General features: G+C 43.7%; 1 protein-coding gene across 1 annotated transcript in view; it reads left to right on the top strand.

Moving 5' to 3' along the window:
* Positions 1 to 8,274, top strand: part of FAM207A (family with sequence similarity 207 member A) — a 44,821-nt gene extending 36,547 nt beyond the window's left edge. Inside the window, exons 4-6 of the mRNA XM_033171831.1 lie at positions 268 to 421; positions 4,527 to 4,592; positions 7,648 to 8,274. Coding sequence (XP_033027722.1) covers positions 268 to 421; positions 4,527 to 4,592; positions 7,648 to 7,774 — 347 coding nt within the window. The 3' untranslated portion in view covers positions 7,775 to 8,274. The remainder of the gene's footprint in view (positions 1 to 267; positions 422 to 4,526; positions 4,593 to 7,647) is intronic.
* Positions 8,275 to 17,091: the final 8,817 nt, after the last annotated feature.

Here is a 17,091-nt window from a genome sequence, read left to right on the forward strand (position 1 = left end):
TTCACTCTAGCATTGTGGCAGAAATAATGTTATTGCCCCAAACAATATTTCAGCTAGTAATTAGTCAGTATGGATAGTTAACCTCATGGCTCAAGCAAAAAAGAATGATAGAACTATGACAGCACCCAGTAGATAATAAAAATGGACTTGAAACAGACTTCTCAGACATAAGACTTTAAAAAGTGATAAAGACATTTTAAAGATTCAATTAACAGAATTTAAAGTATACCCGCTTAATTGTTTCTCCCTCCTGCTCGTGTTTTTCAGAAATAGAAAATATCAAGCTAGCAAAACAACAACAAAAAGCAGAAGCAAAGCGAAAAGCTACCCCAGTAGTTGGAGATATGCATCCTCTGATGGACGCTCTGCCTGAGCTCTCAGACCTGGTAGCTGTCAGCAAGATCTGCAGACATCCTAAAACGTAAGTGTAAGCGGTAAACAGACCCCTTGCTTGTTAAAGTAGGATCTAAAAGCATGATATTATTTTCCATCTAATTTTTTACATTCATTAGGGTTATAGAAATATGACTATTATATACAGTGGTACCTTGGTTCTCAAACTTAATCCGTTCCAGGAGATTGTTTGACTCATGAAACCGTTCGAAAACCAAGGCGCGGCTTCCGATTGGCTGCAGGTTTGTGGTGTTCAGGAGCCAAAACGGACGAGTACCAAGGCGTTTGAAAACCAAGGTACGGCTGTATAGCAAAGTAAATCCTGGTGGAGACCTTCCATTCCAGTTTGTACTAGCTGCCACTGAAAGTCCTTGTGGTTGATTTCTTCTGTCATTTGAGAATCTTCTCTTATTTGAATAGTCACGTTAACTGCCTTAGGAAGCCATGGAAACCTTTGAAGGTAAAGGAGAAAAGAAAATTAGTTAGGATGATAAGTATGTGAAGAGCAAGATTTTCAATAACTGAGCACTGAAGGTAAACGTGATGCTTAGAAAATATTTGCAAGTGAGTGTCAAGCGGGTACAGTGAAGTTGCTCTACACCCACACAAGATTTTCATTAAAAGTTCACATGCTCATGATCTTGCCTCGGAGCAGGAGTTCCACTGACCTCTCAGTTCCTGATTCTTTTTACTTCATAAATAGGGGCTAAAATTAAATTCTCGACACAGGTGCATGTTTCTTAAGAACAGGTTTTATTGTAAGCTTTAGAACTGGCGTGCGAGAGGCTTTTGCCTTGCTGGTGTTGTGCTCCATCAGCCTTAGAGAGCTTGCTCAATGATCAGGGATGGTGGGAATCTGGCAACATCTGGAATGACACGGGTTCCTCAGCCCTGCTCTGAAATGTCTTGTCATCAGACTTGGTTTAGGCATTTAGCGTTTCTGGAGTCTTCAGTTGTGTGGCTTTCTTGCTGTTGTGACTCTTTAATAGACACTCTGTCCAGCAATCCTGTGTGTATCTGTAGAGGAGTCTTTGCCACTAGGCTCAGCAGGACTTACCGGTACTTCCCCGCTTGAAAAGATGTTTCGGACTGCTGCCCAAAGCACTGTTAGCGTGGGAAAGTCTTGCTTCCTTTGATTTACCACAGAATAAAGCATTTTAGTATTGGCATTTTCAGAAATGCAGTCTTACTCAGTGGTTGTCTGAATTCACTTATGTTTTTTGATAGCTTGATATGCAGTGGAACAATTTTCAGAATACTTTCAAATCTAATGGATTGTTGCTTACAATTTACAGCTGTCTGAGTTGTTTTGTTTATATCTCCTCTCATTTCCTTTCATGATTAAAACTTACTTTGAATAGGATAGGTTCTTATATTTCGTTATTTGTTATACTTTTCATTACAATGTTAATATTATAAAAGTGGTATGTTAATACTTAAAAAGAAGAAAGCAAAAACAAGAAAAAACGTACATCAGCAGAATACAGAAAAACATGTAGCAGCACCTTGTCTTCAAAGTTATTGTTTGATAAATGTATAAACATAGACTGTCTCTCAGAAAACCTAGCAACTGGTTTCCCAAAATAACTCATTTTTGAGATGTCAGCTAACACCAAAAAAAAGTTTGCTTGTTCTTTGCCTGCTTTGTGTTGGATTCCCTCTGGGAATTGTGTCGCTGTTGGCTAACTTAGAAACAGCTCAGATGCTTTAAGTCAGTAGATCCAGGGTATTGTAATTTATTTTGCATCTAGTGCATTTATATCTTGCCTTTTTCTCCAAGGATCTCAAAGTGCCATACACATTTCTTCCCCACAACAGTAACTGGCTTAAGGCCACCCAGGGAGGGGATTTAAAGCCTGGCCCCCCAGGTCACAGTCCAACACGTTAAGCACTACCCCACATGGGCCAGAGGCAAAACATCAGCTTTGCACAGGAGGCGAAATGCTTCTGTTGCAGTTCAAGGACACATTCCAGGCAGCTGAAACCCCCCAAGCAGGAGTGGCCAGAGGGTGTGGGGCTGAGGGGGAAATAGAGAGTCCCAGGGTCAGATAGAGAAGCCTGGAAAGCCATGTTGGCCCCTGAGCCGGAGAGTCCTCGCCCCTGTGGTGGGGACTTAAAGAACGGCAGCAATCCTTCCTCTAATGTGCATTTGACATGTGTTATTCCAGCCATGCGCGGCTGAAGGCAGGCTGGTTAAAACTGTGCAAGTCAAGCTCCAAGCAAAGCAGGGGAGCTGGAAAGCTCTTTTTGTGCTGGGCAACCCAAGCAGACCTGGCGCAAAAATATTTCTCAAGCTCTTGGTCTTGCTTGGAGCTTGACTTGCGCAGTTTTAACCAGCCTGCCTTCAGCTGCGCATGCCGTTCTTTAAGTCTGGGAGTGCTGAGAATGCTCTCTGTGTCCCTCACCCACTAGTCTGGGGGGGGGGCACCAAGGAAGTGACTAGGTGAAAGCATGACAGGAACACTACGAGTTTTATTTTTCAAAGGATGGAGACTCTTTCCCCACCCCCCTTTCAGACTGACACAAACCCTATTCAGCTTCTCAAGGATGCTCCATAAATGATTGTGCTGAACAGTCATGAAAGGAATGGACTTCAGAATGAAATGGTCAGAATCATTTTGATGTGGGCAAGGGTGGGGAGAGATGTTTAAGGTTCATCACCCCGCCCAGAGGATCAAATAAAATTTCTACATTCCACATTGAATTCTTTTATTTAGAAGCAGCTACTAGTTAGTTCAAAGTCTAGAAAATGGTTGCTGCTCTTTCTTGTGGTAAATCCACTTTGCTGTTCCTCCTTTGTGCAGGGGCTGTTCTGGTTGCTCACAGTCTGAATCTGTTGCATGTGCTTTTTAATCAGCACAAATTTTAGAGGATTACAGTTATTGCATAAATGAGGAATTATACTCCCAATGATTTGTCAGCTTTTAGTCATAGAAGATCAGATTCTCCAGAAATGTGATCCCCTGCTGGGGATAAGTGCATTCAATTGAGGTTTTATTCTGATTTATAATGAATGAAGTCTGCAACATGTAATGAAACAAGGATGCCTTTCGTGATGAATAAATAAAATTGAGGAGGCGGGCATCCCAGCAGCAGGCACTTGAGGCAAGTTTCCACAAGTGGCACAGACAGCTGTATATGGAAATAAGTCTTATTTCTTGGGTTAGTTACAGGTCAGATGCATTTGATCTCAAAGAGAACTTTGGGTTAACCTGATAATACATTGATTCAAGTCTGTATTGAGGAGCTTAGAGAGTAGTCTTAATATAGTCTTATTCAGGAATAATATGTGTTTCACCTGTGATTACTTCACTAGGAACCAATGTTTTATTTTTCTAGAAGTAACGAGAGCAGTGCAATTTGCTTTGAAGGTTTGGAGCAAGGGTCCGCCATGCTGCAGATTTTCTGTTGTCTCTTCAGAAATTGTAGGCCATCTTCTCCTGGGTGATGTCCTGGCTTCCTCAGGAGGCTCTTTCTGCAGAGCCATCCCAGAGCATACCTGGCGGGGGGGGAGGGGCGATGGCTGCCTCCTTCCAGTGAAACCTTAAATGGAGGGGGCAAGAAAAGTGCCCCCAATTTTGGAGATGCCAGTTTTCTTTCCCACATATTAGAGCTGTAAGTTCTCAGTGGAGCATTTCATCTCAGCACTATTTTAATATAGACTTTTTTCCCCAATCATCAGACAGTAGTTTTGACAGGTTTGTGCTAGATCATGAAAGAATGCAGTTAATCACTAAAGTATGTGTTTATAACAGTGAGTAACAAAGCAGAAGACACAACATTCTCACAGGGAATCATTTTGGCTTCTGTTGCTCTGGCGTGAATCAAAGGGTGCTGCTGCAGCCTTGGCAGAAGCCAAAATGTTTTGCTGTAATAATTTAACATCTATTTTGTTAGCTGCTGTAGTTTATGAGAGAGAAATAGCAAATCCAGAGTTTGCAGAAGGACAAAAAATCCTTTGTAAAACCCCAAAAGTCTCTGTGGCCACAGAATGCTAGGTAAGTGCTGGAGCGGGGGGGGGGGGCTGGAGTGGCTGGAAGCCCAAGCGGAAGGTGCTGCACACGGCAACATTTTTGGCAGGTCTTTGGTGTCAATACTGTTCTCAATTAATACGTAGTTTTTGTTTTCTTCAGCCCAGCAAAGAAGATGCTGCTGACTAACTTCTGTCAGATGAAATCAGCCCAGAAACGCCAAGTCTTGTGAGTAATGGTGGGACTGTCACAAGAAGCCCTTCTGGGCAGCAAAGTCAAAACCTGTCTTGCCTTAAAATAGAAGAAGATGCAATAAAGGCCAGTGATGTGGCTCTTCTTCACCATGGTGTCATGAAGTCATGCTCCTCTGCTCAACCAGCAGCAGAAACAAACTCTGAAGTAGCAGCATGGGCACCATCCCATAATATCCGAGGAACTGCTGCCACTTAACCATCCCAGCATCCCATGCTGGTGCCTTCAATACATGGTGAAATGTGTGGGGTTGTGCTCTCTCTCTCTCGCTTTCTCTTTCTCTTTTTCTCCTGATGGGCGACTGCACCCCCCCCCCCATCCAAGGCCTCCCATCCTAAGCAAGTGAAAATTAAATCCTGCAGAGGGCACTTCATTACAGAAGCAATTTCATATTGCTTCTCCTAAACTTCTCTGCTGATGATCAGGGCCTCTAAATCATAGCCCCCCTTTTGAAAACAGCAGCTGAAGAGACACCATGGTCTCTTGCTGGGTGTTGGGATGTCATCTGCTTCTTCAGAACCTTCCATGCCTTTAGACGTGGGACTGAGTGAGTCCCTCCTGCTGTGCTTTTGCAGAAGCAAGAGGTTTGGGCATGTCCATTTGTCCTTGAGAAGTTCTCAGTCTGTGTCTCACTGATCTGATGACTCACTTGCCGGGGGCCAAGGGCTCTGCTGCATAAGTGGACTTTGCTAATGCAAAATTTGGCAATTTGCCTTGTTCCTCTTGGGTATTTTTGTTCACTGATTGCAGGGGATAGGGGTGGGCACTTCCTAAGAATTTAGCCAAGGCAGCGCCAATATCCTGTTCTCTTCTCCCCCTCCCTCTTCTGGCAGAGCTCTGTAAACCTTAGTTCTGTTTGTGCCAGAGAAAAGTCCACAGGTCAGGAAAATGATTGTACTCACCGACGCAACACCATCCTGTTTACCCAAAGCAGCTAATTTGGGAAATGATAATGTTGTGCATGCAAGAGGAATAAAGGCTAAAATGTTAACTGAAAAAGACAAGGCGCTCCAGGTCCCAGAGAGGAGGGCTATGTTCATAAACTTGTATTGCACTAGCCAAAGGCCAGGGCATCAGTAGGGGTATGTAGCAACCACAAAAGTTGGTTCAGACCCCAATTTGGTTCTTTGGACTGAGTGAAAAAGGAATCATGTTCTCCCCTGATGTTTTGTGAACACCTGTTCTGAAAATTGCATACTTAAGAGAGCTTACCTGGATAAGAAAACTGCAGTGAAATATGTCCACCCATTTTTGTGGAGGCAGGGGGGCTTTCCAGGTAAAATCAGTTCCTCTTTGCCCTGTTAGTCACAACATTCTCTCACATAACTCTCCCAGTGCGGGTGTTTCTTCTTTCTTCCCTCAGCATTCCACCCTGGCGTTTTCCTTATATGATGAGCCTAGTTCTGCTTTTAGCATATGCTTGTCTGCAGTCGCTTTTTGACGTCTGAATTGCCAAGCCCCACAAAGTGCTTCAGGGGTTCCAGATCCTACTCCACCTACAACAAGCCCCAAACCCTTTTGAGGTGCCACACTTCATCTTGGATTCAGGATTTGTCTGAATTCAGCGCACACCCCTGCTGGGTAGCACATATACTCCTCGTGAGGCTTGCAGAATTACGGAACTGCCCTTGGATTCAGTAGAGCTGCCCAGTCGTGTTGTTTGCATAAACATATGTAGAAACTGTTTGCCGGCTAAACTCCATTGCGCCTGGCTAATAGAACTTTGATTCTTGCAAATTCAAGCAAGATATTATAACGAGAGCACTGGAGATAAGATTGTGTTTCAAATAAATCTGAAGAGCTCTTCTGCTCAGAGACATTGTTAGAGGGCCCCAGATTTCCTGCCTCCAAAAAAAGTTTTAAATGTTAAGCTTTTCTTGGTTATAAGGCAGTTAAGCACACTGCAGAGCCCAGAGGTGATAAGACCCTAGACAAAACCATCTTCATTTCCCTGCAAATTAACAAATGCACATTTTAGGCAATCCTTTAAATTCATAGCTACACTTTTGGTCTTACTTCTCTCGGTGAAGAATGTTATTGCCAGATACAGTGGTACCTTGGTTTGCAAACAGTCTGGTTTGCATACGTTTTAGATTACAAACACGTCAAACCTGGAAGTGCGTGTCCTGGTTTGCAAACTTTTTTTGGATTACGAACAAAAAATTTTTGGAGGCCCCATTGGCGAAAGAGCGCCTTGGGTTACAACCTGTTTTGGTTTACAAATGGACCTCCGGAATGGATTATGGCTGTAAACCAAGGTACCACTGTACATGACACACTCCTGATTTGATTTTACTTTTCTCAAGCCACCTTAGGAGCAAAGCCCTGGTTTACAGTCTTTCATCAAGTAATTCACATTCAAAGGAACAGGATGAAAGGTCCTATTTGTGAACTCCTGGTTCTATGCTCTGCACAGCTGCAAGGAAGGGGCTCTTGTCTAATTGAACTCAGACTGTAGTGGGTATGTTATGCTATTCCCATAGAAGTAAGTTTAAGTCGTTCAAGGAATATAGGAGACACACTTGGATATGAACATCTTAAGGTGTTGGGAGTCCTGCTGTTTGCACGTGAATCTTCCTCGTGAGGTCTCTTACACTGACCCCCATAATTCACACAGCAAATGTGCCTAGATGACATCCTCCAGTTTATGCCTTTTTGTACCCTGGGGTGTGCTAGAAGTTTAATCAGAGCCAGGTTAGGTTAGCCCCACCTGAATACAGTGATTTACTTCACTCAAAGACTGGTAGTACAGTGGTACCTCAGACGTTGAATGGAATCTGTTCTGGAAGTCCGTTTGACTTCCAAAACTTTCATAAAACAAGGCACAGCTTCCAATTGGCTGCAGGAGGGTCCTGCAGCCAATCAGAAGCTGCGTTGGATGTTTGGGTTCCAAAGAATGTTCGCAAACTGGGGTTTGGGAGCCAAAATGTTCGACTCGCAAGGCATTCGGGATCCAAGGTACAACTGTACTTTTAACTTGCCTCTTGTAATGCTAGCATATCATCTGATGCATTTTCTCCCTTTTTTCTAGGATGCAGGAAGTAGCACAGTTTCACAAGACTATATCGGATCCTTTGTTCAAAGCTAGCCCTTTGACAGTCCTTGGTGAGCATCTTTCCAAAAGACTGAAGCTGGAGAGGGAGGGAGAGCCATTCTGACATCATTGCTGGGACTGTTTGAGAGCACAAGAGATTGGATTCTCGCAAACACACTGCATGATGACCTTACATGCCCAGTGTGCCAGCATAACTTGCAAGAGTCCACAGGATTATGACATTCAGTGACCTTGTTTTCCGCCAACAGAAATAATGCTGCCAAGACTGATGATTGCCAGTACTAGCGGCAACGCTGCCTGCTGTTTTGCTAGAAGCTCTTGGGGATTGTTCTTGATTCCCACTCTGTGCTATATCACACACCAGATGTTGTTTCTCTTTTCTTTCCATAGTTCTTATGAAGTATAACACCCTCTCCTCTAGGAGTAATGCAGCATTTGCATCATTCTCCTGAAATTATATTTAATAGAGATTAAGTCTGCTCCTGTTTCCATGAACAATTCAACTGAAAAATAATCTGTTCTTGTTAGTTTTTGATACTGATTTGGCAGGTGCACAATGTAAAGTTTACTTTTTCTACATAATAAATATTTTCCCCCATAGTATGATGTTGCAAGATAGCAATAATAAAGTGAATACCATCCTAATTTTTCAAATGAAAAATGATGAGGGACATCCTTTTTGAAACATGGTTCAAGCAACATGGTTTACAATTGGAAAATCAGGGTGACTTCTGCAACCTGATCTTGAATGTCTTGACACCGAAGGGATGGAAGAAATGACACAGTGCTAGAGAAATGTGTTGGAATAGTAAAAGTCTGAAGAAAAACACCAGGAAGGTAATTTCACAGAACAAGTTAAACAGCAACAACAGCAGCAGGAACATTTTTATATCTCACTTTTTAACCAAAAAGGTACAATTTGGCTTACAATACCAACATGACAGTGACAGTATTAAAACAATATTCTAACACAAATAACAGATAACAGATAAAACAACAGCAGAGGCAGTAAAATGAGGTACAGCCAGTGACAATAACAGCAGAATTAGTAGATAATAAGCCTGGGAAAACAAGGTTTTAGCTTCATGGCTGAGGTTAGGCTAAGTGGGTGTTGCCCAGAAGTAAATTCTGCAGAGAGAGTTCCAGACTCAGGATTCAGCGGCAGGAATGCCCAGAGAAGGCTGCTCATCAGTCTTGTATGGTATAAGTCAGTGCTTTAATTTTGATACCAAAGTCCCAAGCCATGGGACAAAACCAACATTTTGAACTGCACTTAGAAACTAACTAGAATCTGGTTAAGAGTTGGTGAGATATATTCTGACCAACCTCTTCAAGTCAACCACCTTCTGCCATGTTTTAGACTAGTTTGAGGTTTCCAAGATGTCTTTGAAGGCAATCTCACATGTAGAGCATTGCACCCGTCACTTCTGGGTGTTACCAGGACATAGGCAACAGGGTTCAGGCCGCCTGCAGAAAGGGCAGCGTGCTGGTACAACATCCTAAGTTGATGAAAGATGCCTTGTGCCAAATATTCTATTTGGGGCACACCAGCAGATTCCCTACTCTGTCCCAGTTCCCTAATACCAAGTCCCAGGTATAGACACTCAGAGTGGGACTTAACCAAACAGAGACCATCTCAGCTAAAAGAAAAGAACTCACCCTGAAACTCACTCACAGATGGCACCTAACACCACAGAAACTAGCGCTGATATGCCTAGGAGCCTCACCAAAATGCTGGAGAGGCTGCACCTCCACAGTTACATACCTCCACATGTGGTGGGAATGTCCCAAAATCCCAACTCTTTTGGACATCAGTCATACAAGAAATATGCAAGATAACTAAGCAAATATTAGAGGTCACGCCAGAACTGGCCCTACTGAACATCTTCCAAGATAATAATGCCCACTCACATCATAAAGAGCTCATAACCCCCCTACTCTCAGCAGCCAGAAGCATCGTAGACACTAGAGAGACCTGTCAGGAGTAAGCATGGAACACTGGTATCAAATAGTATAGGAAACATCCTTATTAGAAAAACTAACCAATAAAGTGAAACTTACGGGGGAAAATTGAAGAAGACCACCCTGGTATGGTTCCCGTTTATCACATACCTACCCCAACAAGACAACAAAAAGAATCCGCTGTCAGCATACAAATCAATCTGACTAACCTGACCCTAAAACCCACACACTCACACACAAAAACAAATCTCACTACAGACAGCCAAAGACAACCAACCACACCCTAGGCCACCCCAACCTCTCTCACCACCAAGGAAATACCACAAGCAAATAGTAAGAACCCACACAAGTGACACTGACACAAAACCCCACACATACACTAAGTAGAAGAATAGAAGCATTCCCACCCCCTCACCATTCCCCTTCCCCCCTCTTTTCTTCCTAACCTAACAATGTCTCACAACAAATGAAACTGATCTGTAGAAAACACAACTTGGAAAAGAGACAATGTGCACATTTCTTTTTGTAAACTAAGTCTTTTTGTAAACTAAGAAATCTTTAATAATTTTTTAATAAACGAAACAAAACTGGAGAGTGTTGTGGTACAGCGGCACTTGACCATCAAACCTGAGCTAACGGTAAAAGAATAACTTGGGTGGGGGAGCTTTACCCCTGCAAACTCATCCACCCAGGTATTTTTTAATGCAAGCCAAAGTTGGCATCCTCTTCAAGGACAAAAGTCCTGGGGAAAAAAACCCACAGTTTTTCACACAGACGTAGCATTCAGCTAAAGCACCACCAGATTTGATTTGATTTCTTTTTGGCAGAGCAGCCAGGTTTGCTTTGGCTGGGAAGAAGAACATGAAGGGGGAGCACAATGTACAGTCCCATCTTCATTAACCCCTTAGGTTGCCAGTCCATGAAACTTGGTTTATTATTATTATTATTATTATTATTATTATTATTATTATTAGTTATTCAGATATACTACTAGTTTTGGCTACAGTATATTGTCAAACGAATAATCATCCTTATCTGAACACAAAAACTAAAGCCTATAATAAATTCTTAACACAAAACAAACCACAGGTGTGTAGTACCTTGGAAAATTATACTTAGGGCAGGCACATCATCCAAATTCAGTAATCATAATTGAAATCAAAAACAGAATCGTAAAACCCCACCATGCCAACATGTGACTTGTATTTGAGTAAATAGCACATGTATGACTTGGCTTCTTGAAAATGAAATCTGCAGACCATGTCAAGAAAGGAAAGCCAAATGGCTCAATATCTGCTTTGGTTCACCTTTCCTTAAATCCAGGGTGTCCAACATGTTGCCCTCCAGATGTTGAGAACTCTCGCTCCCATCATCCTTGACCATTGGCCAGCCCGGATGGGAGCTGGAGTCCAACAACGTCTGCAAGGCACCAGATTGGCTGTCCCTGCCTTAAAATGTCAGCCAAATTGCAAAGTCAGGTAAAGAACCTGGCTAAAGGTCTCAGTTTCTCAATGCGTAACAAATGTTTGAGATACTGCAGAAGGGCAATTCATTGGATTAAAAATTAAAAATAGGACAATAAAAGGGAAAATTAAAAATAAGGGATAAATCTACCTTTTGGAATTATTTGCGACAGGAGGTATTGTTACTAAAAGCAAATAGGGCAAGAATAAAATTATTCATTTATTCATATAATTAATACCCTGTCTCTCACCAAAAAGCAGCAAACATCTCTATGATAAAAATCCATTTAAAAAAATATGTAAAACATTTTAAAACTGTTTAAAACATTTTAAAACAAGTATAATAAATGACTCAGAATGTCAAAAAAATCCAAAAATTAAAGCCAGAGCACTATTGGGGGGGGGAGAGAATGGAGGCACTTCATTCCCATGTTTGACAATATATTATCAAGCTGGTATGTTAAAACATTCAGTGACATGGTTCACTAGTCTAGACAAATTGACTAGATTGAAGGAACAGCATCTATCCACACACCTTAAATATATCCTTTGGTATTAGACCACAGGAGTTCCGAGGGCATGGGGTATTTATAAATGTAAATTAAGCCCTGGTGTGTCACCTTGCGCAGCAATTTATTATCACAAAGAATGGGAAGAAAAGCAGTTATTGGGGGACAAAAGTCCGAGATCAGAAATTTATTGGGGAATGGTCTAATAAGGAGTTACCAGTAGATGGTTATTGAAACAATCCCCTTCTTTCAGTACCTACAAATTCAACATTTAGACAGCCCTATTGTTCCTTTCAGTGGCTTGGTCGAGCAACAACGTTAAAAGGTAGCCCAGGGAATAAAACTGAATGCTATAACCGTAAGGAAATGCCATCAACATACAGTCTTACCAACCCATTGTTAAGATTTTGTTGGTGTTAATGGTGATGTTGTTTAAAGTCATAGCATCCAATCTTATTTAAGTGCCCCGGCAAATATTATTGTAAATGAATGACTCGGTTTGTGTGTGTGTCAGGTTGGAAGTAAAGATTGTCCTCAGGGCCAGCCCCAGACGTAGATCCCAACCCAGAAGCTGCTCTTTCAGGGGAGAGTACAGCCCCATCCAAAGCCAGCAACTGACGAATTGCCCAGATTCAGACCCCCCCCCCCCATGCCCCCAATGCCTTGCCAGGATTCAGGGTCACTCCACCCCCATGTGCCAGCACGACTCTTTTTCAGGGTGAGGGGATTATAACTAAGCAGAATCATATAGTGAGATTCTTACATGCATAATTTGTGCGGAAAAGAGTACACGAGCTATTCCATTCGTTTCTTGTAAAATGGCTCTACAAATGGCAGCACTCTTGTCAAGTTCGGGAAAATGAACAATTTCTCCATTATTTTTCTCTGCTCCAAAAGGTTCCCTGTGACTATGCAACATGATGCAGCATCATGGAGATGTGCTGGGCGCCCCAGAGTCCTTGCAGCTAAAAATAGCAGAAGCCAGCCTGCCTTAGTTTCTATAGAGACAACCCGTTGTCACGCTCAGAGTTGGGTTAGCCCATCAGTCAGAGTATCTCATGCGGCCACCACAATGAAGGGCCGTTGCCCAGACCGTTTGCAGAGTGGGAGCCGGCTGCGGTTGGAGGCTTGCTGAGCCCTTTGTTAATGAAGGGCTTTGGACTAATTTCCTAATAAAATGAACACTGTTGCCATTGTTCATCACAACAGGAGAGCCTGTGCACTGTTAATTGTGTGCGTGTGGAAGGGGGAAGGGACACTGCCAGAGAAATCTGGGAAGAAGAAAAAGGTTGAAATTACCATACTGTTTTGCTGTGTGCTTCCAGTGGCAGATGGGCAGATGGGCCTTGGTGCAGGTGCTTCTGCTGCTGAGGAATAGCAGAGGCCGGCAGAAAGACAAATGGAGCTCATGCTGTGGGGGGAGGAGGAGGAGACGCTAAACCAGGGGTCAGCAACCCTTTTCAGCCATGGACCGGTACACTGTCCCTCAGACCATGTGGGGGGCCAGACTATATTTTGGAGGGGGGGAATGAATGAATTCCTATGCCCCACAAATAACCCAGAGGTGCATTTTAAATAAAAGGACACATTCTACTCATGTAAAAACATGCTGATTCCCGGACCGCCCGTGGGCCGGATTGAGAAGGCGATTGGGCTGGATCCAGCCCACGGGCCATGGTTGCCTACCCCTGGGCTAAACAGAGGGAAGGCTGAACAAGGAATTTGGAGGAAAATAAGCAAATGTGCAGCAGCCGCCACTGAGCACTTGGTAGCCACTGCAGTGAATCACTAATAGATTGATTTCTTAAAATTTATATACCGCTTGGTGTTAGAAAAAAACCTCAATACAGCTTACAAAAAAAGATAAAACAATAAAAAAATCCACTAAAAGTTTCCAACTGTAAAACATACAGGAATTTAAAACCACAATAGAATATATTAATATTAAAACTCATACAAACTTTCTAGACTTGTCTAACATGACATATTAAAGTAATATTCATTGCTGGACCATAAAGAAACCTGATCGCCGAAGAATTGAAGCTTTTGAATTATGGTGCTGGAGGAGATTCTTGAGAGTCCCATGGACTGCAAGAAGATCAAACCTATCCATTCTGAAGGAAATCAGGCCTGAGTGCTCACTGGAAGGACTGATCCTGAAGTGGAGGCTCCAATACTTTGGCCACCTCATGAGAAGAGAAGACTCCCTGGAAAAGACCCTGATGTTGGGAAAGATGGAGGGCACAAGAAGAAGGGGACGACAGAGGACAAGATGGTTGGACAGTGTTCTCGAAGTGACTAGCATGAGTTTGACTAAACTGCGGGAGGCAGTGGAAGACAGAAGTGCCTGGCATGCTCTGGTCCATGGGGTCACGAAGAGTCGGACACGACTAAACAACTAAACAACAGCAATAATTGCTATGGATGCATACACAGAGCACCAAACACTGGCCCAATCTAAACATGTCCTACCATTGTTTTTGAAAGTTTATGAGCTTTGGATGTTGGCAGGATTTTCAGAAGGAAGCACCAACTCAGTGAGTTGACCAAGGTGAATATCTTTCCATTTGGCCTGATGGTTTGAATGTTGTCTCCATTAACTCGTAGTAACTGTTCGCACAGATGTGGAGGTGTATGTCCTGTCCACAGAATTTTTAAAAGTGGCCTTTTAAGCACTGCCCACTTTCCATATGACTAAAGACCCTCCCTCCCACTTTTATTGCCTTTGCAGGGGCATGTGGCATGGAATGGCATACAGGGGTGAGATATGGCTTTCTGCTTCATACAGTGTGCCCCGTGAGTGGCATCGGTGTTTGTGAGAAGTCCCAGTACAGTGATGCTTCACAAACGAAAGACGGTTTGTTGTGGTCCCTCTTCAGGACCAAGCAAAATGTGTGGAAATAAAGAAGGGTAAGATCTATGGCCCCCACAGCTGCACAGGGGCCTGCTGTGGTCTTCCCTGATGCACACAGGGTCCGCTTCCCCTGCTCAAATCAGTTTGCAAATAATACAGAGAGAGAGAGAGAGGTTTGCTGGAGAAATGTCTTTAGAGAGCAGGCATACACCAGAGAGGATGTATGAACAGTGATGAATACTAAAGTAGAACGTGTGTACATCTGAATTGTGATCTACCACAATTGCATTTAATATCTCGCTTCCATTAGGGTGCTACTTGACTTTCAGTCACATGGTGAAGGAAAACACTATCCACCCCACCTCCCCAAACACACATTCGGCACTGTCCTGATTCAGGCTTCTTTGTCTTGCCACTGAGGTCATAGGGTCCTTCATTAGGCAAACAGTCTAATATTTTCAAACCAGAATTTGGTTCTTCTCTTAGTCTTTCTCCAGAATAAAAAGCAGCAGCAATGTTGGTGCTGGCATGAAACCAAGTTGACAGAGCCCAACCCGCTTGCTTTCTGTGTCCCTTGGTATAATTTTCAGGAGGAACTTTTAAAAATTCCTGTTTTCCCAGACATTTGATGACAGAAAAATACTGTTTCACACAATTTTCTAGAGGGTGTGTTCCTAAGTGTTGGGTAAACTGGGACAAATGAGGGATGCTGCTGGCCTACCACCCATCTGGCTGCCCTGCAGTCTTCTTGCCTGAGCTGACAGAGCTGGTCTCAGAGGCGGTGTTGAGGACACCCAAACTGCTGGTCCTGGGGGTCATGCTGAGGCGGTCGGCTCTGGGGTGATTCAGGCCCCGGGGCCGTCACAACATATCAAACGCATGGATGTGGCAGGCCACACTATGGACCTTGTTTTCTCAACTGGGCAGGAAGAGGGTGGTCTGAAAGTGGGGGGGTACCGACATCAGTCCTTTGTCATGGTCAGATCACTTCCCGTTGAGGTTGAGGTTCTTAGCACATTTCCCTTAGAATGGTCGGCCCTCAGAGGTTAATGGAGTAATTGCCAGCCAGTTGCCAATCTCTTTCTCAAGTGGGTGATCCTGGACCAGGTCCAGGTTGAGTGACTGGCAGGGTGTGCGGGGGGGGGGAGGCAGGAGGCCAGGAGGGTGACTAGCAATTTATGGGGTTTGACACTGTCCACCAGGGGAGCAGGGAGAGTCAGGGCAGTCCAAGATGGAGGAATGCATGCCAGGTGGCGGAAGAAGAGGCTGTGCTTGTTGTTCATTAAATTTGTATGTCACCCTTCAGATCTCAGGGCAGTTAGCAACCTAGAATTACAATTCAGCTCACAGATCGGTCTGTGGACTCCCCACTCCGTGCCCTCCTGTCTCCTAGAACCACCAGCAGGGCCTTCAGCTGAGGTTTGATGTTGGAAGGAGAAATAGAAATGAGGCTTAAATAGCCCACATTTTGTGCTCTGCATTGGCTTCTTGGCGGCTGTTGTGGCAGTTAGTGAGCAGCAGATTCTGCCTTGGCAGGAGGGTTGGGAGACAAACCGTGGCAGTAATGGCAGAAAGTGGCCTCAACAAACTCCACAAGTCCTAGACCTAGACATATGGCTCCATGTTGGCAAATAATAAAAGCCCTGTACTAATACATTTTGTAGCTTTCAAAACACAGAAGCCTGATTTGTCTTTACAGCGGGGCATGGCCTCATGCTATGTACGTCTGTGAGATAAATATTTGCTCACACCAAGTTGGTGTGCTGTTATTCTGTAACGCAGGCTCCTGCTGCCCCTGGGATCAATGCCCCTGATTATGATGGCGCCTTGTCCTTTGCAGCACCCTCCCTCCTGCTCAAAGGAACTCAAAGACAGGGGAGTTTGGGGCTTCCCTCTCTCAAAAAGTGCAAGTCCTAGTTTTACTGTGCAAGCACCTTTTCTGCTCTAAGGAAGGAGCTGGGCTAGCAACTGGCTGCTCAGAATGTGCTTGTTCTGCTCAAACACTGGTCTTGATCAGCTCCAGCAATTTCCACGAGATCTAGACAATAGTTACCTACGGGACAAGTTCCCATAAAAATCTTCAGTGGCAATTTTGCCTCATTTTGTTCCCCAGGGTGATGGGATTGCAGCCTGAGCAGGGACCACCTGGCTCTCTGCGGCCTGGTAAAATGTCCGCTTCCTTCCACCCAAAATCTCAAGCAGCTAATAGCTTCTTTTTCTTCACTGGCATAATATATGGTTTCCAAAAATCTTAGAAACTTAGCTGGATAATAAGCACTGTTTACTCACCAAGGACAGAATAAAATAAGGAAAGGCAAAAGAAGGACAAATTTGAAGGAAACATAACGAAGGCAATAGTGCAGGCTTGCTCTTCCTTTCAACTGCATTCTACCCTGCCAGTGGAAATGGTAGTCTAGGGTGCCCACTTGCATTCAAATTTCCTCTCCACCTGCGGTTTAAAAGCAGGAAGCTTGGCAAGGCAACATTCCTAGAGATGCTGTTCAGACAGTGCAAAGAAGACTGCAGGACGCTTGTCTTGATTGAGACAGTGACATTTTCCAGTACAACAAACGGGACATCACATGGAGATGAGGCACAGACTGTGCAGCTATTCCCAGCAGGCGCAGACACA

Source organism: Lacerta agilis, chromosome 1 (assembly GCF_009819535.1).
Source record: "Lacerta agilis isolate rLacAgi1 chromosome 1, rLacAgi1.pri, whole genome shotgun sequence".
NCBI classification, from domain to species: Eukaryota; Metazoa; Chordata; class Lepidosauria; order Squamata; family Lacertidae; genus Lacerta; species Lacerta agilis.